This window comes from Gadus chalcogrammus, chromosome 4 (genome assembly GCF_026213295.1).
Source record: "Gadus chalcogrammus isolate NIFS_2021 chromosome 4, NIFS_Gcha_1.0, whole genome shotgun sequence".
Lineage (NCBI taxonomy): Eukaryota > Metazoa > Chordata > Actinopteri > Gadiformes > Gadidae > Gadus > Gadus chalcogrammus.
The window spans coordinates 3,483,413-3,505,968 of NC_079415.1; the positions used below are offsets into that span (position 1 = coordinate 3,483,413).

Sequence of the window (22,556 nt, forward strand, 5' to 3'; positions counted from 1 at the left end):
CCGGTCCAACGGCGGCCAGGGAGACCCCTCGGCCCCCTCGGCTCCTCCTCCTCCTCCTCCTCCACCACCTCCTCCTCCTCCTCCTCCTCCTCCACCTCCTTCAGCCCCGCCCGCCCCCTCCCACCACCTGGTGCCCACCCCGGCGGCGGCGAAGGCCCAGGACCTGTCCTCGGGGGGGGGTCAGGACTCCAGCGGCGTCCCACCGAAGGCCAGCACCCCCGTGGGGCCCGGGGTGGCGTTGGCTCTCATCACGACCTCTTCCTCCTCCTCCTCCTCCTCCGCCTCCGCCTCCTCCTCCCCCTCCCCCTCCTCCTCCTCCCGCTCCCCCGTGGTGGCGGTGACCACCGCCGCCAGTAACGGCATGGCGGCCGTCGGAGAGGCGCTGGTCAAAGTGCAGCCGCTGCTGTTCAGCGCAGACAGCAAGGTGAGGTTTAACTTCTGACCTCCGGTGGCTGATGGTCAACCGTTGGCTATGACACTGTCCCCCCAGCTTTGCTAACTAGCGTTACGAATGTGGTCCTTTTCTCGCTCTGGGCTTCTCTTCTGAATGTATTTCTTCTAGTTAGTGAGGTCTGTGTTACTGAAATGTGTGTTCTTGTCAAATGTTAAACTGTAGATGTGTATGGACAATTTGTTCAAATGCAATCAACCGCTTAGAATCCTCAGCTACGGTCCCAAATCACCAAAAACAACGTCAACAGCTACCTAGCGTATTATTAACACAAATGCGAATTATTCAAAATGGTCAAACCTTTCTAACACATATCATGTGTGTGTGTGTGTGTGTGTGTGTGTGTGTGTGTGTGTGTGTGTGTGTGTGTGTGTGTGTGTGTGTGTGTGTGTGTGTGTGTGTGTGTGTGTGTGTGTGTGTGTGTGTGGTGTGTTCTGCCCCCCAGGTCATAATCCTCCAGTCCCAGGCCCCCAGCCGCTCCCCACGGGCCCAGGCCAGCACGCCGTCCCTGGGGGGCAGCCCGGCCCGGTCGCCCCCCACCACCCCCACCCCCGCCGCCCCCAAGAAGGACGAAGAAGACCCAGAGGTGAGGAGGTGGTCGCCGTGGTGATCTGTGGGATGAGGACGCTCTCTCAATACTCATCCCCCCCAAACAGCCTTAGAACCCCCGGACCGGTTTAGTCCAGTGTATGATCAGCGTCGTACATCGCTCAACAGTGACGTATAACGACCGCAACTCTTGATTTAGAGACAAACACAATCACCGCTAGACTATGCTGAACCCAGATTGAATTTAATTTAATTTAATTGACGGGCTTTTTCTGACATTATTTTTTTGATCTCAAGCTGGCGTGAATCAGCTGTTCAATAGCTTGTATAACAGAACCGTTGATCTATTTTTGTGTTTCTACATTTTTCTAATTGCATTCTAGACCAGTATTACAAGCGGTTTGGTTGAATCGTGACCCATTTACTGTGGGATACGTAACAGATAGCGAGTCTCCTGCCAACACGCAGCCTTTCCCAAGATCCCTCCACAACATTCTCTCTGTTCCTCCTAAAAACAAGACAAGACTTAACAAACCCAACGGGAAACGTCCGGTTTCAAGCGAACAGCGAAAGCGGGGTTTCCGCCATTTTGTCCATCAAATCAACCGACAAATGTTCCCAACCGCCAAGTCTCTCGTTCGTGCTGCTTCGTTCTGGTCGAACACGACCCCGGGATCGGCGCTGATGTTTATCTCGTCAACGCTGATCTGATCTCGGTTAACTGATCCAATTATTCGGACTGATAATCCCAGATAATCTCCGAGCCCACCCCGATGATGTCATGTTTATCCTCTGGATAGTCAGACCCCTACACCCTCCATGCCTGCGAGAGCTGTATGTGGTCAACATCTCACTAATAAACACACAGACACAAAGACAGACTGCAACTAAACATATCTATATATTTTTCAAATATTATTTCAGATCCCTTCGTTAAATCAACTCCTATTGCAAATAGTGTTGCTTGTCTCTACCACAAAAACGTTTCTTCTTTTAAGTTTTTCATAGTTGATACTGGTGCTTGTTTTGTTTTGCGAGTTCAGTTTCACTGAACAATCCTGTATGTGATGTTTGTGTGTGACGAATAAAGTGGATGAATCTTGAATCAAACACGCCTGTTATTAATGCTACCGTGAATCCTCGTCTGTTGCAGAAAATTGCCTTCATGGTTGCCCTCGGCCTAGTCACCACGGACTACTTGGAAGGTCAGTCTTTGCTGTTGTCGTTGTTTATTGATTTGTTTGAAGTAAATGTTAAAAAATCTGCAACTTTTGTTTCTTTGCATTTCTGTAAAACTTTAAAAACAACTCAAAGAAAGAATTTGGAAAAGGGGAATATAGATATATATTTTCTTATGTGTTTTAAAAAAAAAAAAATCTTTTCACAAATTATGCAAAAAATGTGGTATACGTTGTCCATCCCGTGCTGTTACTAACATCTCATAACATGGTGGCTGTGATGCAGAGCTCCAGACCAAGAGACAGGAGAGGAAGAGGCGGAGCACAGCCAACCCAGCGTACAGCGGCCTGTTTGAGCCCGAGGTGAGAGAGCCTCTTTGACCAACTGTTGGGACCAAGATGGCCGACAGAACAGAGAACCTCTGCTGAGGACCAGTTGGGACCAAGATGGCCGACAGAATAGAGAACCTCTGCTGAGGACCAGTTGGGACCAAGATGGCCGACAGAACCGCAATGTCATTCCAACTGTCTACCTGGATGGAATTTTATGAAAATAATTCTTTGCAAAGTTGCAGTAATGCTTTCTCTGGGGAAAAAAACGCAGTGCTGCATTTTGGGATAATAAGAACATTTTATTTAAATGTCTTTGCAACTTATTCATAACTGTAGGTCTGTATCGTACTTTTCAGGGCCAATTTTAAACAATGTTTTATTCAACACTCATCTGTTTCGTAACTGAATTACTAAACTGTGACTCTTGCGAAATGGACGTTTTTAATATTCCAACTGGTCTAACTATTTCCATTTCTTTGCTCTTTGGCCTCTCAGCGCAAACGACTTGCATCAAACTACCTGAACAACCCCCTTTTCATGTCACAAGGTAACGCAAAAACCCTAACACACACACACAAACACATACGCATACAAGTACACGTATACACACACACAAACGCACACACACCAACACACACACACACGCACGCATACAAGTACACTTATACACACACACAAACGCACGCGCACACACCCACACGTACCTACACACTCACGCATTAACATACACACACATTCTCACACGTGCACACACACATATACACACAGTCATACACACGCACACATACACATACATACTCAAACATACACCCACACACACACGCATACAAGTACACATATACACATACTCAAACTCACACATACACACAGTCATACACATACACACAAAGAAAGAGAACCTTCTCTTGAGGAACGGATGCCCAGCGATCGGGGAGGCTGTGGTTCTCGAGGCCCTTTGGTCGTTCTCTCCAAGCCTCTTCCATTTGATCGTTGCCTCCTCATTGCATCGCTGCTTCGGGTGCATTCCAATTCCGCTGCCGTCCCAAAACCCGTGTGAATAACACGCACATGCTCTGTGTGAGCTGGACCCCTTTCTGCAGCGCATGCATGGCTTTACTGCTCCATCCTCCTCCACCCCCACCCTCCACTACCCCCACCCTGTGTCTGCCCCCCCTCCGCAACCCCCTGCCCCAGCAGTCTTACTAACCTGTGCTGTGCTTCCCATCCACACGCTAGACACAGAGGATCTCTGCTGGAAGGTACGTACCCCACCCCTGATGACAGGACGAGTGTGTGTGTGTGTGTGTGTGTGTAGGCAGCTATATATTGTGGGTGTGCGTCTGTGTCGGTCACTGCATCTGTGTGTATGTGTATCTGTGTGTGTGTAGGTTTATTTGTGTGTGTGTGTGTGTGTGTCGGTGCATGTGTGTGTAGGTAGGTCTATCTGTGTGTGTGCATCTGTGCGTCACCCACACCCAAAGATAAACCCAAAGTAGGTTTATCTTTGGGTGTGTGTCTCTGGTTGAGTGCACCTGTGTGGGTGGGTGTGTTTGTGTTTGTGTGTTGTGTGATCTGATATCTTATTTATGTCATTTCCACAGACAGAGGGGGAAGTTCCTTTGTATGTAGTATATAAACTTCATGTACTATATGAAGCATATTTTATGTAGTTGATCAAGTATAGATAGACAGATTGATAGCGTGATAGATCAATAGTTAGATAGAGAGCAATAGCTAGATAGAGAGTGATAGAGTGATCGATATTTAGATAGAGTGTTAGACTGTTCAATAGTTAGATAGATGGAGTAGATTCCAATAGATTGAAATGAAAGTGAATAAAAAATGGGAAAATAGTTTGACTCCAACCAACCTCGACTCCAACCTTCCCAGACTCCGTGGTGAAACTCCTCATGTAGGAACACGCTATTGTGCTCCCATGAGCTCTGCCAATTCAGAGCGCATTTACCTAGCGTCGGTCGGCCCTCTCTCTCCCAGCGGGCGAGCTGAGATCTGCCCTGAACACCAGCTGGCTCTCGGCCCTCTCACAGGCCTGCCCTCTGAAGCTCTAACCGACCGAAAGAGAGATTAGGGCTGTAATGAAAACGCCCACACTGGAGAATCACACTGCGTATACCAGTATGGACTCTTGAGTGCCACAGTGTTGGTCTATGATATTAAAGTTAGGCGTGTTGGGGATGGATGAGTTGGCGAAGTGGGGCCGACGGCTTTGAATCTACCTTTAATAATGGCTTCCGTCCCCGTCGCCTCTGAGTTAGTTATGGAAAGGTGGGTGTGATGTGGAGTGTGGAAGACCTGGCTATAGCAGCAATAGATGTACTATAGAGTAAGAGAAAGAGAGAACGAAAGTAAGTAAAAAAGAGAGAAAACTAATGAAAGAAAGAACGAAAGAAAGAAATATAAAATAAAAGAAAACTTATGAAGGAAAGAAGAATGAACGGAAGAATGAAAGAAAGAAACAAAGAAAGAAACTAAGAATAGATAGATATAAAACGAAAGAAAACTCCAAGATAACCGGTTGCCATTTTGTTTGTTGTTGTTCTGTTGTTGTTTTCGAAGGAGGACTTGGAGCACGACGAGCACTGCTCCGTCTGCAAGGAGGAGGGTGAGCTCCAGCCCTGTCACAACTGCACCCGCGCCTACCACCCCGACTGCCTGCAGCCCCCCCTCAAAACCCCCCCGCGGGCCGCCTGGTACTGCCCCAAGTGCCAGAAGAAGGTACGAACGCCCGCGCGGGCCACGGTCGCTAAGTCCGATACGCTTCACGACGACCATGTTATTCATACAGCACTTCCTATCGCTAGCCATCTCAGAGTGAGACGGCTAATCCCAAACTGCTCCTTAATAATATGTGTCTCGACTCGGACTCAGAAACAGCATGCTGGGTAACTACGTTAATGTCCCCCTGCTAAGGGAATGATTTACACTCACTCCTCTTAAGAAGGGAGTCGGTCCAGAGCTCCACTTGTGTGGCGACGACTCCTGGCTCCGTCTAAACCAGACTTAGTCCTAGTCGTAGTTCTAGTCTCTGACGTAACAAGGGCGGCATATGGCTTAGGAGGTTGAGCGGGTTGGTTGGTAACCGGAAGGTTGCTAGTTCGATCCCCGGCTCCTCCTAGCCGAGGTGTTCCTGAGCGAGATACTGCCGTCGGTGTGTGAATGTGTGTATGAATGTTTGGCAATATTGTAAACACTTTGAGTGGCCACTGGTTATAGAGTATATAAATGCGGCATAAATGCAGTCCATTCACCGTTTAACACCGCTCTCGCTTCCTGCAGGTTCTTAACAAGGAGAACATGTCCTGGCCGCAGAACTTTGTCCAGTCCTACGTGACACACAAGACAGGTGAGGATTCGCCCTCCGGCTTATGTCGCATTATCTTCTGGATTAAAAAAGTGCATCAGACGTCGCAAGCCTCTCCGTTCCCTGTACTGACGGACGACGTGTGTTCTTTGTGTTTGTGTCTGTGGTTTGTTTGCGTCTTCCCCCCCCCCCCCCCCCCTGCGTGTGATTGGACGAGCAGTGAGGCAGGAGGAGAAGAGGAGGCTTCTGAGGAGGAACACTGAGCTGAAGAAGGAGTGCGCTCACCTGGAGGAGCAGGACAAGATGCTGAACAAGTCCCTCGAGGTGAGGAGGAGTGCCGTGGCTGAGACGGAGCTCATGATGCAAACCCCCCCCCCCCCCCCCCCCCCCCCCCCCGGCGCCCTGTTAACCGGTCGGTCGGGATCAGGAGTTATTCAGGGAGATTTTATCATGTCACAATGAAAAAGGGTTTCGCCTTTTTGCTTGAATTGAGAAAAAGCTGAACTCAAAGCGTTGTTTGCAACGCCCTCACGACCCGACCACTCCCTGCACATATCTGGAAGTAAAATGTTTAAAAAATAGTATTTAATCATCATTTGGTAAGTTACCCTCTTTTTTGATATGTTTAAAGGGACTTTTGGACTTGGATGGAGAAGAGAGGGGATAGAGAGAGAGGAGAGGGGAGAGAGAGGGGAGGGGAGAGAGAGAGAGGGAGTAGAGGGGAGAGAGAGAGAGAGAGGGAGGAGAGGAGAGAGAGAGAGAGGAGAGAGAGAGAGAGGAGAGAGAGAGAGAGGAGAGAGAGAGAGAGAGAGAGAGAGAGAGAGAGGGGAGGGGAGAGAGAGAGAGGGAGTGGAGGGGAGAGAGAGGGGAGGGGAGAGAGAGAGAGGGAGTAGAGGGGAGAGAGAGGAGAGGGGAGAGAGAGAGAGGAGAGGGAGGAGAGGGGAGAGAGAGGGGAGGAGGAGGAGAGGAGATAAAGGATATGTAGAATAGGAACGCAGGCCGGAATCAAACCTGGTTCATCGACGTTGTCGATCAGCCACAGTTCACCCTTGTCACACAGAGCGTCTCCTCACCGTTGCCCCCTCCCGCCTTCCCCCCTCCTCCCTGCAGCAGTGCATGGACGTGCGGGAGCGCCTGCTGGGCCAGCAGCGCAGCACCCAGGCCTCCCTGGAGCGGGTCAAGGCCCTGATCCGCCTCATCCAGCGGGACCAGGTCCTCCAGGTCACCATGACCGCCACCACCACCGCCAAGGCCCCCCTGCTCTCGCTGCCCTGGATCAAGCCGGCCAGCGCCACCAGCACCACCACCAGCACCACCAGCAGCGGCGGCGGCGTCAGCGCCAACGCCGCCATCACCCTGGGCCCGGCCACCGCCACCGCCATCGCCTCGATCCCCGTCGGACCCTCGGCACTGCTCCAGAGGGGCCAGGCCCAGGGCAACAACTAGGGCGCGGAGCTGCCCGCTAGCTAGCGCGTAGCCGCCGCCGCGACGAGCTAGCTAGGGAGTAGCCTTGACGAGTGAGCTAGCTAGCTAGCTAGGAGATTAACCGCAGCAGCCAACAGCAGCTTTGGCTCGTTGGTTAGCAGCCGCGACTGCTAGCTGGTTAGAAGCAGCAACAGCTAGCTGGTTAGCAGAAGCTACGGCTAGCTGTTTAGCCGCAGCAACGGCTAGCTAGCTAGCTAGCAGCAGCAAAAGCAGACACGTGCAGCCGTCTCTGGTCTCAGCCAAATGAGAGGGAAAAGATGTTTTCTTTCTTTTTCTAACACATACGAGATACCATCGTTGCCACCGAATAATACCGACCCATTTTTTCATCTTCAGAAGTGTCATGGATTAAAACAAAAAAGCAACAAGATAACTTTTAACAAAAGAGAGCCTATATCCTCCACTCAGTCCATGATATAGTATTTTTTAAACCCAACACCTACAGTGCTTACGAGATTTCTTTTTTTAATTATTTATTTTCTATTTATTAACGTTCTTGGCCTTAATGTATTTATTACAAGAATTTAAGATTTACCACGCTGCCACAGGAAGTTGTGGACAAAGTATTTCGCCGCAGCCCAAATATATTTCCTCTTACAAAAGAAAAACGACGAGAAAAAAAAATGCGAAGAAAAAAAAGAGAAAAAAAAAAACCCGGAAAAAAACAAACACACAGGTATAATTATTGTTCTACGTATAGTGAGAGAGAACATTAGAGTAGGCGTAGTCACGGAAACGCAACGGCGGGAGCGTTGGAGGTGGGAGGAGGGGGACTGTACATTGACGTTGGCTAGGAGGGGCTCCTGAGGACGGTGTCTGCCATAATAATTCAGGTGTATGAGGTATCTGTGTGTGTGTGGGGGGTTGAGGGGGAGGGGTGGGGTGTTTTTGTTGTGTATGTACTGCAAAAATGCATACGAGCCTTCTAAACAAAACAAAAAAAAACAGAGGATACCTTCTTTTTTTTTTTTTTCAGTATTAATAGAGTTAAAAAAAGTCAGAGTCAAAAAAGTATTTAAGATAAACTAAAAAGAAATTAGCATTTGTAGTGGAGATTTTAGTATTTTCATGCCAATGCCTGTTGATACATATAAGTTGGGAGTATTTGGAGGATAGGGGGGGGCAGGGGTCATTGTGTACATATGTTGTATTATTCTGATTACTACTACTACTACTACTATTACTACAACTGCAGGTCTTTCTGTCGTTCAGATTTACTGGATTCACACATTTTTCCTGACGTATTCACGCCTTCCTTTTCCTTCGCCATTGCACTCCAATAACGGGACATTTCCACAGATCAACCCAGTTGTTTTCTTTCTTTCTTTCATTTCTTTTTTTTTACCAGTATAGAACATATGCCAAAAAAGAAAAAGGAAACCATTCATTTTTGTACTGGGAGTGTGGGTGGGGGGGGGGGGGGGGGGCAGGGGGGGTGATCATGACTGGGAACTTTTTGTATTTGTATAGTTATTTTATTCCCTGCCTATTTTATATTTTATGCTTTTGACGCTTTGGAAAAAAACAATTGAGTTGCAATGTTTTTCTTCTTCAACAAATTGACATTTCATAGAGGAGGGAGGCCCTGTCTAATTCACATTCAAGTCAGACTAATGAACACTGCCTCGATGAGACACAACTAGTTTTAGAGCGATGGCAACACGAAGCACGGAGAAAGGTGTCGACAGATCTTTTTGGGTGGGGGCGTAGTGGGCGGGGGGGGGTGGTGGTGTCAGTGGACCTAGTCAATTGAAGGTAGTTTGTTCTTGAGATTGATGGCTTGTTGTTGAGCCTGTCTGTTTTTCCGACAGGAGGGCTGCCGTCATGATTGATTTGTAGGAGTCCTTACCGCAGAGCTTGTCTTCCTACCGGTCCGTTAAATGGGCTTTTAAGTTTTTTACTTTTTTGATTTTTTACTTTCACTTTCGCTTTCGTTTTTATTATTCTTTTTCACTTTATATCATGCTCTTATCAAAATCAGTGGCAGGATCCCACTTTGCAACGTGAAAAAAAATGCACAAACATTTTCCAATATCATTGTTTTTATTACCTTTTGCATTCTTTTCCCCGAAAAGGAAAGACAATTTACGTACTTTATTATCATTGACATTGGACTGAACATTACTTGGGCTAGGGGGGACAGTTTAAAGACAGTAAGCCCCAGACATTGAATTCCTGGTGAGCTGTACTTGTAAGAGAAAGTGTAGCTTCTCTCAGTCATATCAACATTACTTGTGTTTGGTGTCTAAAAAAATGATTCTTCAAAGTGCTCAAAAGATCAAAGCTGTTACAGGGGAGGAGTCAAGAGTTTCCATCATGGGGGGAGAAAAATCACCGTAGAACACTTTAATTTACCAGCATACTCACACGAACAACAACAGTAGAAGGTCCACATATCACTAGACAGCTGTGTGAGGCAGTTGATTGGCAATGAAAGGAGTTCAACTTTTGTGTTCATTTCCTCCTTGTACTACAAAATGGTGTTCAGGGACATTTTTGCCAGTGTTTTCTTATGTTTCATTTCTGTGTAAAAGTTCATTCTTTCTTTGAGGTGCAACGCCCCCTTTGTTGTCAAAGCAATACGACGCTTTCTCCTTCTCCAATTTCCTGTTACTTTTCCCGGTTGCAAAAATGGTTTATTATGGTTCTGCCTTGATGTGAAATAACTTTCCCTTTACCTGAAAGGCGAAACAGTACTTTGGAAGGACATGGATGCTTAAAAACTGTTATGTTGTTATTTTGTTGACGTACATGAGCTCCGGCTAATACAGTGAGCACTGTTGACCCCACGACCCCTGAAACCCCCCCCTCCGAACAAATGCACAGATTCTGCCCGCGTCAGACCTTAACCACCATTTGAGCATAATATCAATAATGTCATAGCCATGCATCAATATGCTATTATGTTTGCCTTGATAGCTTAAAAAAAAAAAAGGATATATCATGGAGATCTTTTGTAGAGGATAGGGGATTCGAGTCCACCGCCAAGTCATTTTGAGTTGTCACTGCCACAGAGACATGCAATTTTTTTGTTGTTATTTTTGTCGTTGTCTATTTCCAAATGGGGGTTCCCTCCAGGATCGCAAACAGTCCAACAAAACCTAAACAAACACCAATACGAAAGGCTAGAATGTAAACACGTTTGATGCATATCGCACGGACCTGCAAGGGCTGTGTAAAATCCAGGAGACGCAAGAAATTCGAAACCATAATAACTACTACTAGTAATTATAATTAAAGGGAACCTATTTTACAGCCAGGTTTGATGTCGCCATTACCCATCATGCCTCGGTGTACACGCCCACGTGTCCACAGCATATCTGCCGGTAAAATAGGGGCCCTTTAATAAAACTGAATCGGCTTCCTATCGGAAGGATGATTTGAAAGGTGATCATATCAAACACTCCCTTGCGCATGCCCCCCCCCCCCTCCATCAGACATTCACCACCACTCCATCAGAATCTTCTCCGGGAGAAACTGTGCAGTGCATACCGCAAGACAGATCTATTTTTAAATACACGGAACGACAACACAAAACATTTGAACAACAAAATGAACAAAAAAAAGAATCAAAAACATTTTTATATTCTTTTATCAAGGAACAACAACAAAAGGCACGCTGATGTGGACGAAATAAGAAGAAGGGCAAAAAAAACATTGGGGATTTTCTATTGTTTTGCGTTCGGTTATGCATTCTGGAGACTGTAATGTTGAATTTTTTATTTTTATGAAGCAATGACGAGCTGGTCGCCAGGGAACAATGTAAGATACAACACAAAGATTTCCTAGCTTGGAAGAGAATCTCGTGTTTGTTGAAGAAGTAGTCGTCTTTATTTTCGTTGTCACGGAGACCGTCCAGTTGATAGGATGTCTAGGAAAAAAGTGTTTGTCTTAAATATGCCAATGTAGTTTTTATTTTTTATTTTCTTTCCTTTAATGATGCATTAAAAAAATAACGTTGATGGAAGTTGGTAAATGGTAAAGAGTAGTCTCACTTTTTTGTACCGAGTTCTTATGAAAAATGGAATCATTAATAAACAAATGTTAAGAACAAAAACTGTCTGGTGTTGCCACTCGTTTGTGGTTGTAACGTTACCGTGTGACATAAGTTAAGTTCGGAAACGTCAAAGGGATACCAGTGTAGTCATGGCGACGCTCATCACCAGGGACCTTGCTGATAATAAAGGTGCTTATATGTGTAGTAACAAACCCTCACTTTTTAATACATTTGTAAAATGAAGAGAAACAAAGCAAAATCATGTAACACATTTTCAACATGTCATTGAAACACTGAAAAAGTACGGAATAATGGCAAATATGTTACAACACGTCGTTTTAGATTACAGGTGTGAGTGTGATTAGCCTTACAAGCCGTTTCGAAAACCTGCCCCATATGACATCTCTAGTGGGCGTGTCCACCTAGATCTGTGCTGCGATAGTTCAGCCTACCAGCCTACCCAGTGGACTGAAGTAAACGTTCATCTATCCAGCACAGATCTAGGTGGACACGCCCACTAGTGATGTCATATGGGGCAGGTTTTCGAAACGGCTTGTATGGCTAATCCCGCTCACACCTGGTGGTATAATATGTCTCCTTTAACACTTTACTCATCAAAGTCAACCGAAATGTCCCTTAAAACAGGAAAACCGGGACATCTCGGGCCTGCTCCTCGTCTTACCCAGGTCCGAACCGTTCAGTGGTTCGTCATAAAATACGTTATCTAGTTCGTCATAAAAAAAACCAGACGTCGTCTCCCGTGTTTTCATGCCGTTGCCGTGCCGACCACGGGCTCCCGGAACACGGCGTCGCAGTGCTCGATGAGAATCTCGGTGAAGACGTTGATGGGGGCCAGGGCGGAGAGGGACACGCTCCCCTTGGGGGGCCACAGCAGGTTCACGCCCAACACACACGCCAGGTTGGAGGGGCTCATCTTGTTCACGATGCTCTCCACGGACACCTGTCAGAACCGCAGTTGACGTTAGTGTTACAGTGAGCGTTAGCTTCAAAGTTAGCGGTTGAATAGCATCACAGCAAGCGTAAGCAACACAGTTAACGTTAGCGTTACAGTGAGCGTTAGCTTGAAAGTTAGCGGTTGAATAGCATCACTGCTAGCGTAAGCAACACAGTTATCGTTAGCGTCACAGTGAGCGTTAGCTTCAAAGTTAGCGGTTGAATAGCAACACAGTTAACGTTAGAGTCGCAGTTAGTGTTATCATTACTGAGGAGTTAATTATTATTTTATTTTTTTTACATCTGAAGTATAAACGACAAAGTTTATATAAAATGGAAAGTATAGTGGTATGATTTTTTTGTGACACCCCTGAAAACTGTCAACAAATGTATTTAACCAAATGTGTAATTTACCAAGGGTTCATTACACAAGTGTGTTCAATTACACAAGTTGGTTCAATTACAAAAGTGTGTAATTGATTGGTGTGTGATTAAATTACACAGGTGTGTAACTGAAGGGGATGGGTCGTAGATGTAGTAGAAGGCTACTAGTACTAGTTACTAGGACTAGCTACGAGTAGTAGTAAGGTAGCTTCACCCACCATGTGGAGGAAGGTCACCAGGTACTTCAGAACCTCGCGGTTGTGTTCCGGAAGGCTCTCAACGATCTGTTTACACCTGGATACCCGCAGACTGCTCTCCACGCCTGCCACAGAAACATGACTTTACGCGACCGGTCCTCCATTAAGCAGACGCTTCCCACCCCATGGTAATGAAGTCAGATGCATGTTATTAAGGAGCAGGTATTTGGTATATACCCCATTAGTTCTAGGTCGTCGTGGACATCGGGGATGTAAACCCGGGGAGCTGGCCTCCTTCTCTCCTATCTTTTTTTTGCCGATAAGTGAAGGACATTTGCTTTATATATTACCATAATATTAGCTTCTCCGCCGGACATATTTCCCTGGGGTACTGCTGTATTATACCGCGTTCAACTTGAACCCACCCACTCATCCCTCCCCCCAGCCCCCCACGCCCTCTAACTACCCCCCCCCCCCCCCCCCCCCCAGTGGGGACCACCAGCAACTCCCACCCCCCCCACCCTCTTACTACCCCCCCCCCCCTCCCCCTGTCAGACCGGGGTCCTCACCGGTGATGTCCAGGACCTGCTGGTAGGGGGCGAAGGTGAGCAGGGGCTCCGGCAGCTCCCTCAGGAAGGTCTTCAGGATGACGGCGGGGACGTGGACGTCTCCATGCTGCTGGAAGCTCACCGGCTTCCCTGCGGAGAACGCACCGAGAGAGGAACGCTGAGAATGATGGACAGGTATGTCCACACGTCTGTCTCTCTCTCTCTCTGTCTGTCTCTCTGTCTCTCTCTCTCTCTCTCTCTCTCTCTCTCTCTCTCTCTCTCTCTCTCTCTCCTTCTCTCTCTCGCTCCCTCTCTTCTCTATTTCTCTCTCTCTCTCGCTCCCTCTCTCTCTCCTCTATTTCTCTCTCTCTCTCTCTATTTCTATCCCTAATACTCCCTAACACACACACACACACACACACACACACACACACACTCCCAGCAGGGTTTTCCTGGCTCCTCCCTCACCGAGGTTGTAGAGCTTCTGGATGTCCTTGATGATTTGAACCCTCACACTCCTCCTGAACAGGCCTTCCGTTCTGAGCCCTGGACAAAAGAAATGAGGATCAAACATCAGACCAGAAACACGCTGGGGTGAACAATCGCCTGCAGTTGAGCTCAGAGAACGGGGAAGTTTCCACTACTCTGTTTGAGGTTGTGTGGCGAGCGAGTGATTTCACGTTCAAGAAACTAATCATTTTACACATAGGGGTGTGTTACTGTGATTTTTTTATGTACATATTTTTCTATGTATTTTGCTTTTGCATTGTTCTTATGTCTAGACGACCTTTTGGAAGACACTTAAAGCAGGTTCAGGTTCAGGTTACTCTATTAGTACCCGTAGGTAAACTTGTTTCGCAGTTTAAAAGTGAGCTTCCGTTACACAGTTTAAGACATCGCATGATCACAAACACAAGTGGGACCGTCACACAGGTAAAACAATTAAAGTGCTCCAGTGCTAATCCAAATTTGGACACTTAAAACCGACCAACAGACCACCAGACTAACATCAACAGACCCAGACCCGTGTGTGAAGCCTCTCTCAGGACCCACCGTGCTCCTTGAGGTAGGAGATGCTCTGAGTCATCACCAGAGGGATCAGCGCCTGCTTGTTCTTCTCCCGGAGGCTGCAGACACAAGTCTCCCATTAGAAACCTCAGACCCGACTCAAATACTGCAGAGTAGAGAATTTGGGGTTTGATTCCCCTCATCCAGGCATCCTTGCGCAAGACAACTAACCTCCCGCTTGCTCTTTGCATCTCAAACTAAACTGTACCATATACAAACTAGAGAGTGTAAACGGACTGCATTTATACAGCGCTTTTCTAACGAGTGGCCACGCAAAGCGCTTTACAATTATTGCCCAACGTGCACCCATTCATGCACGCATTCATGCACGCATTCACACACACACCGACGGCAGTCTCAGCCACCCGAGGCGACAGCCAGCTCGTCGGGAGCAGTTAGGGTGAGGTGTCTTGCTCAGGGGCACCTCGACACTGGAATGTTGTGGGAGAGAGAGTGTGTTAGTGTTGGGTAGCTGGGCAGGAATCTGGAGGAGCGAGAAAGCAAAGCATTGAAAGCGGTTGGCCAGTCCCTCCTCTTTTGACCACACTTCAGAAGCTGCCTGGAATGGAGAGAGAGAGAGAGAGAGAGAGGTAGAGAGAGAGAGAGAGAGGTAGAGAGAGAGGGAGAGAGGTAGAGAGAGAGAGAGAGAGAGAGAGAGAGAGAGGTAGAGAGAGAGAGGTAGAGAGAGAGAGAGAGAGAGAGAGAGAGAGAGAGAGAGAGAGAGAGAGAGAGAGAGAGAGAGAGAGAGAGAGAGAGAGACTCACTAATTTAGGCTGACCCCAAACTGCTGGGTTGGCAGCGGCGGTCTGGGCGGGGGGGTCTTCATCGGGGGGGCGGGGCCACTCTTCTGAGCCGCTCGCAACCGCTCGTCGTGTCTGTGGGTGAGGGGATGTTTAAGTGTTACACACACACACACGCACGCACACACACACACACACACACACACACACACACACACACGAGATTTTAGAGAAGGTAGATGCACAGAGTTGTGTTAACTCGTTGTGTAAATGGCGACAGGAATATGGCTCTCGGTGAATTGTGAAAACGTATTGTAAAGTACGATACAATGTGAGTGTAATCTGATTCGCTGCTCATTCACTCCCGGTATCCATGCATACTCGGGCGATAACGTCCAATCCCCTCCGGTGAGTTTTTTAAAACGAGCCAATCAGCACCTGAGGACGTCGGGGGGGATGACGAGCTGCTGGTAGGGGACGTGCTCCCGGAGCTCCGCCAGGTAGTTCACGTACGTCAACTTCCTGCCAAACTTGTGACTGTCGGGAGAGAGAGAGGGAGAGGGAGAGAGAGAGGGAGAGAGAGAGGTAGAGAGGTAGAGAGAGAGAGGTAGAGAGAGAGAGAGAGAGAGAGAGAGAGAGAGAGGGGAGAGAGAGAGAGGGAGTTAGGGAGAGAGAGAGGGAGAGGGAGATAGGGAGAGAGAGAGAGGGAGAGAGAGAGAGAGGTAGAGAGAGAGGTAGAGAGAGAGAGAGAGAGAGAGAGAGAGAGAGAGAGAGAGAGAGAGAGAGAGAGAGAGAGAGAGAGAGAGAGAGAGAGAGAGAGAGAGAGAGAGAGAGAGAGAGAGGAAGAGAGAGGTAGAGAGAGAGAGAGAGGGAGAGGGAGAGGGAGGGAGAGGAAGAGAGAGGTAGAGAGAGAGACAGAGGGAGAGAGAGACAGGGAGGGAGAGAGAGAGAGAACGTTGAGACCCATTGAACATCACGTTGGTCCATGTAATCAATAAATCATGTGATCAATAAATCCATAAGTCTGAGTTCCCTACCTTATGAAGGGATGGAAAATGTTCCAGACGATCCTGATGAAGTTTGTGGGGTGGACCACATACAGGGCCTTCAGGTTCTTCTTGTATCTGGGGTCACATGAGGAGGTGAAGCCATTACCCCCAGACCAACCCCACACACAGTGCAACAATGGACTATTTAACTGCATTATATCGTTCTGTAATTTGCACAGCATTTTCTGCACCTTGGCTCGTAACACGTGAAAACCATATAATTGACTACACTTCATTACCTACTATCATTGTTTTAGTTTCTCTAATTACTATGACCTACTTTTCTTTCTTTATTATTGTGATCTTGTATTGATGCTGCTACTTTTTTGACTCATGACTTACTTTGTTATCGTGATCTTGTATTATTGCTGCTCTGAGGAACCAAAGCCTTACTCTTGTGAGCTTGTACGCTAAGATGTAATCAAATAAACTGTGAGTCTGAATCTGGTTAGAGGCCATCCGAACGAGAGTCTGACCTCAGAGGGCTGAACTACTAGAGAAGGCTATTAAAATGAATTATGAATGGAGGAGGATCATAAATGTTTAAAAACACGTAAAACAAAACAAACAAGCCTGAACAAAATTATTTGATGCATTAAAAGGAATGATTTGTGCGTTTGTGCATTACTAAATGTAGTGGTGTTATTCTACTCTTAATGTTAATTTGAGCAATTAAATTGGGACTTTATGTGACTATTCAAACCCAAAGTGAGGGATGTGAGTTTGTGTGTGTGTGAGAATGTGTGCGTTTCTGTGTGTGTGTTTGGTGCGTGTATGCGTGTGCGTGCATGTGTGCGTGTTTGTGTTTTTGTGTGAGTACATGTGTGCGTGTTTTTCTGCGCATGCGTGTGTATGTGACTGTGTATCTGTGCGTGTGTGTCTATGCATGTGCGCGTGTGTCTGCGCGTGTGCGTGTCTATGCATGCGCGTGCGTCTATGTGTGAAGGGCAGTGGGGGCGTGGCTGACTTCCTGCCGAACTCTGCGTAGGCGCTGCGGAGCCAGCGGATGGACGGCTTGTTGCTGCTGCGGAGGCCGTAGTGGAAGTACACCACTGTGTAGTCCATCTCCACGTACTGGTCCAGAGTGTACTTCAGGTACCTGCACACAACGGGGAGCTTCATCCACACTACCTGAATGTATTGTATCAGACTAAATGAGGCATAATACTAGTTACTAATTACTAATACTGAAAAATATTATTGTTGTTAATAATGTTATTTTGCATTTAACCTACTGTCATTATTATTTTGCATCGAACATAGAGTTATTATTCTGCGTTAAAACAGTGTTTAATGAGGCCTTTTTCCGTAGTTTGCATCAAACATCTCACACGCATCGTAAGTTTGATTTCGGTCGTTTGATTACATTTTTCTGATCATAGTGAACAGAGGTGGAGGGCCTTCAACAGAAGACTGGGGCTTAGGCCTCTCACTCAATCTCATCTCGCTTAAAGTTCGATGCTGCTGTCGGGGATCAAGCCCACAAACTTTTGGGCCAGCAAAGCCTGTTCTTCACTCTAGTCTATTTGTTATTCTTCTCGGCGGCCACGCCTACATTCCCCTCTGCGTTGAAAACACAAATCAAATCAGATAAAAATATAGAACCGCCCCAAATCCATGCCTGTATTAATCCCCTCATTTCCAATCGGTGATCTTTAAATACTGACTAGAGAAGACCTCCATGGGTTCCACCCCCATAGGGGTCTGTCCGACTGGGGGGGGGGACAACTCACTCTAGCAGGCGCTGGTGGTTGAGCTGGTGCGACGGCGGCATGCAACAGCTGCTGAAGACGATGAGCTTGCGTCCGTAATTGTCGTCCCCTGGGGAGGAAGACGGGAGGGGAGACAGGAAACAGCTGGGACCGTTAGGGCAGGCGCACCCTGCATGTTAATGTGGGCTTTTTCCGCTCCATGGTAATATATGGAGATGGGTTTATGGTAAGTGACTGAGGTTTATTTACAGGGGGGGTTTAAAAGCCAATCGGGTGCGATGTAGAATTTGCAAGAATAAATGTTGTGACATAAAAAGGCAAACGTGTTTAAAATTATAATTTGTCCCATTAGGGAAGTCACTTAGTATCCCGTGTGTTTGGGTTCATACACTATGAGGATATAATGTATATTATCACCCGAGAATCAAGAATAAGATTAATAAATTAGGATTATTTTGTGAGGCAGATGTTAATCTATATTCTCGACGACCAATCAGCTCGTCTCCCTTGAACGACCAAACAGGCCTCATCCATTGACGGTGTGTGTTCAGGTGTTCCCGGCTGACCTATGACCTTGAGGATCCCGTGGCGTGCGACGTCGTAATACGGGTGGGAGGAGTCAAGCCCGCCCCCGCTCGGTGACGGCAACGACTCCGGACGCTTGGCCAGGCCGCTGTGCTCTTCCTCGTACTCTTCATCGTCCTTCTTCAATTCTGATAAAAGGCAAAACAATGAAAGGTTGACCCACGGGCCGCCATTTTGATCCAACATGGCCGCCAACCGACAGGTCATCATACCTAACGGCCATCGGACACTGGGACGTGTTTTATCAGTTGATTTGTCATCCATCATTTTCAAATATATTTATGGATGCATATTTTTGGTTACCAGCCATCCCGCTTTACTCCCTGAGCTACATGCCTCCCACAAGCAGCCTGCGAGCCTTACTGGAACGCACAGCGCAGACAGACTGGAGAGTGGGAGTTGAAACAGATGGAACGACAGCACAGAACCGCAGGACAGAACCCAACCCGGGTCCCTACAGTGAGAACCACCTAACAAGGTTAGCTTAGCAGCTAGCCGAGCCCCAACTGAAACCTTCCAACAGCAAGTCGGCGGATACGTTGGTCAATAAAGATTGATTTGATGTGGGAAGGCAGCGGGGAAGGCTGTGATGCTAGCGGTGACACTATCAGCCCCAAACAGAAAGAGCAGAGGGCTTGTTACTGGAAGCTGTGGTCATCCCCAGACTGAGTGATGCTATCTGGCCTTGTTCAGCAGGAGGTCCAGGGTCCGTCTATAAATAGCGCGGCCGTCAGCCTGATAGCAGACAGGAAGTGCCCCTCTGGGGGCAGGGGGAACCGTTTGGGTCGGGGTCCCGATGCCCATCCCTCCTGTGGTCACTCACACGCACGCACGCACGCACGCACGCACGCACGCACACGCACGCACACACAGCAGCTGATGCCTGTCTGCGGCCTGGGATTCTCCCCAGAGGGGGGCTGAGGCGCGTGTGTGTGTGTGTGTGTGTGTGTGTGTGTGTGTGTGTGTGTGTGTGTGTGTGTGTGTGTGTGTGTGTGTGTTTTGTGTGTGTGTGGGTGAGTGAGTAAGAGAGTGAGTGAGTGTGTGTGTATTTTCCAAGTACCACATTATTCATATTATGCTTTGAGGACCATTATTTTTTTACTGAATAGTTCATCTGACTATTTTTTAACTAACTATTTCTCCTTCAAAATGAAAGAAGAATGCATGTTTTATATTGTACCTTAATAAAGTCTAGCATTGAACTATTACCCAACCCTACGTTGAATCACAATTCTGACTTTATAGTTCATCAGAAAGATTCATGGCTGATAAGAAATGGGTTTGAGGCGTTCTGTGATCATGCAGCCTCACAAAGACGCGCGTGTAACAACTGACTCAGAGCCTCAAGTCTCAAAGCGAAAAAAAGAAAAGAAAACTTGTGGGAAAGAGCTTTAAGCTGGGTGGTAGCCAAGCACTTTAACTCAATAACACCAACCTGGCGCTTCCTTTGGTTGAATAGGAAATCCTGAAATTATATGCTGTATGATAAAACGACTTTTGTAATTAGTACAAAACAGGATTTGGTTTCATAAACATTGATATTACTCCGCAATGAATAAGTGATAAAGTGAAATTAATGAAGTGAGATTGCTACCTTCAAAAGCTAATGGTAGTCTTGCCACCTCCGTGAGCGAGACTTTCTTGAAGAAATGTTAGTTAGTTTTCCTCTCCCAGAGTATCTTACCTATCTCAGCCATCTGCTCCAGGTCTACAGATGAGCTCATCCTGAAGGCCACTGGTGTCTTTGGAAAGGGAAACAAAAACAGCATCAACTCGAGAACGTAAAGCACTCAGTGAAGTCTGCTATCATCATTATTTGGTGCGTGTGATGCAGGACTACTGTCTCTGTAGTGTTTTCTTTTATTAAAAAAAAGAGGTGACATTACACACACGCACACACACACACACACACACACACACACACACACACACACACACACACACACACACACACACACACACACACACACACACACACACACACACACATTATACATCGAGTTTCATAAGTCTAATGAGACAAATAAGTACAAATAGATTACTCCCATCGCCTAATCGCAAATGTGGTGTCTTCTGTCATATTGTTATTAAAGTTATCAGATCAACGGCGCATTAAATGTGACAGACTGCTAACATGACAGTTACAGTGAAGGTCACCGCGTTTCACCGCATAAAGATGCTATGATGAAAGTGTCTGGACAGTAATGGCATTTTATTCAGCCCATATAATGACTGATGTCTATCAGTACCTCTGATCATCAAACCCACTCTGTTCGTCACATACTACTTTGACGTATCAGGACTAGATGCCCTTGCCATGCTGAGAAGAGGAAATATTACAGTATAATATTAAAGCATGAAGCCTGAATATATGAAATCACGATGTTGCATTCCAGTAAGGGTAAGTTATGGCAAAGCATCGCAGGGGTTATTTATTATGCATGTGAATAACAGTTAATGAAAAGTCGAATAGGCCTACATCGAAAGTTGAATACATGTCATTATAATAATTAATATAGGCCTACCCATGCAGAAAATATTAAGTAGTTTCATTTTAAGACAACTTGGGATTCAAAGCAATGGCGTAAAATCCCTTTGTCCCCCCGATAGATTGATTCTAGTTAGTTTTAGGTAGGCTATACGTACCTATAATACTTCCCGGAAAAGTTAGTGTTAATAACTAATACTTAAATCCAGAGCATGATAATCGCATGAGTTAGTGAACTTCCTCAATCCGCGGAGTCTTCAAGACACGACTACAGTGCGCATGCTCAGTGCCAAGGTGTGTGTGCTCCACTCAGACTACCCCCAGGGAGGACGTCTGTGTTTAATATAATCCAAAATGAATGGTTAACACCAAATTTAACGGACAAAGGCCAACCTTGGTGGAGATATATGTTCCGTCACTACATTAGTCGGAAGAAAATTCAACTCTAACACTGACAGGTAAAGTTTATCAATGGCCCTCATTTAAATCACATGTGACTGTTAAATTGCGACAAGTTTGCATTCAAACGCATTTTTTTTCATTCAGAAGGCCTACATGAACATATGAACGATGAAGAAGCGTTTCAGCGTTCTCATGCTTAAAATACCAAGAATAGGTCTGCAAAAACTTAACAAATGTATGGACTAGGGAAAGCATGACCCCTGCTGGAGGAATATCTCCTGTGACGCGCAGGTAAAATGGCGTTCAGACCTAGCAGTCGGTGTCCTCCAGGGGTGTTTCTAGGTTTAATAAACATCCAGGGCTTAGCCCAGAGGGAAAACGAAAATGTGCGCGTATTGTGCATTTTTTTTTGCATGCAATTTTTCATAACGCTTTACCTAAATAAACAAAACACGAAGTTTATTATAGCTTTAAATAGCTACCTGACTGCTGTGCTGCTTATCCCCCAACATCTAAAGATCCATTCAAGTTATTTCAGAGTAAAATTAATACAAGTGAGACAGTCCTTATATATACATATATATATATATATATATATATATATATATATATATATATATATATATATATATGTGGCTCTGACTGGGGGTAGGGTAGGTCAATTCACTTGAGGTGGTAAACAGTGTGGTTATGTTTAAACTGTTTATTCTCTGGCCAGAAGGACTATCTAGATAGAAGGACTAGGCTACTTATAAATATATTTTATTTATTTATTTTTATACCCAGAAATTATATTCGGGGCTAATTAAATAATATCCGGGGCTTTAGCCCCGAATAAAACAGCCTGTTGACGCCACTGGTGTCCTCCTCTCTTTCTGTACACCCCTCTGTCTGGATCTCAGGACCCCCCCCCCCCGCAGGTCTGGGTCTGGACCACAGGAGAGCCAGAACAGCAGTACCGACCCCAGCAAGGGTTTCAAAACACAAACCAATTATAATTGGGTTTTAGAAACAACAGTGGAATGTCACCAAGTCTCAACCAATCCTTAAACCATCCACACTATGATGAACAATGTTAACTAAGACAGAAAATCAATCAGCGATAACTATTCAT

The 22,556-nt window shown here is 46.4% G+C and overlaps 2 protein-coding genes across 2 annotated transcripts in view; one reads left to right on the forward strand and one right to left on the reverse strand.

Annotated features, from left to right (window-relative positions):
* Nucleotides 1–7,279, forward strand: part of phf21b (PHD finger protein 21B) — a 75,666-nt gene extending 68,387 nt beyond the window's left edge. Inside the window, exons 5-16 of the mRNA XM_056587621.1 lie at nt 1–58; nt 155–237; nt 355–424; nt 897–1,037; nt 2,154–2,205; nt 2,465–2,541; nt 3,007–3,058; nt 3,748–3,770; nt 5,089–5,247; nt 5,809–5,875; nt 6,054–6,157; nt 6,944–7,279. The exon at nt 1–58 is cut by the window's left edge and continues 152 nt beyond it. Coding sequence (XP_056443596.1) covers nt 1–58; nt 155–237; nt 355–424; nt 897–1,037; nt 2,154–2,205; nt 2,465–2,541; nt 3,007–3,058; nt 3,748–3,770; nt 5,089–5,247; nt 5,809–5,875; nt 6,054–6,157; nt 6,944–7,279 — 1,222 coding nt within the window. The remainder of the gene's footprint in view (nt 59–154; nt 238–354; nt 425–896; nt 1,038–2,153; nt 2,206–2,464; nt 2,542–3,006; nt 3,059–3,747; nt 3,771–5,088; nt 5,248–5,808; nt 5,876–6,053; nt 6,158–6,943) is intronic.
* Nucleotides 7,280–11,865: 4,586 nt separating this feature from the next.
* Nucleotides 11,866–21,430, reverse strand: LOC130380764 (rho GTPase-activating protein 8-like). The gene is made up of 13 exons (XM_056588090.1): nt 21,199–21,430; nt 20,237–20,294; nt 18,534–18,680; nt 17,989–18,076; nt 17,223–17,354; nt 16,244–16,330; nt 15,645–15,743; nt 15,231–15,341; nt 14,452–14,525; nt 13,867–13,944; nt 13,420–13,548; nt 12,872–12,975; nt 11,866–12,276 (listed from the first exon to the last, which is right to left on the reverse strand). The coding sequence occupies exons 2-13, from the start codon at nt 20,274–20,276 to the stop codon at nt 12,082–12,084; spliced, it is 1,284 nt and encodes a 427-aa protein (XP_056444065.1). The 5' UTR covers nt 20,277–20,294; nt 21,199–21,430; the 3' UTR covers nt 11,866–12,081.
* Between the last annotated feature and the right edge of the window lie 1,126 nt (nt 21,431–22,556).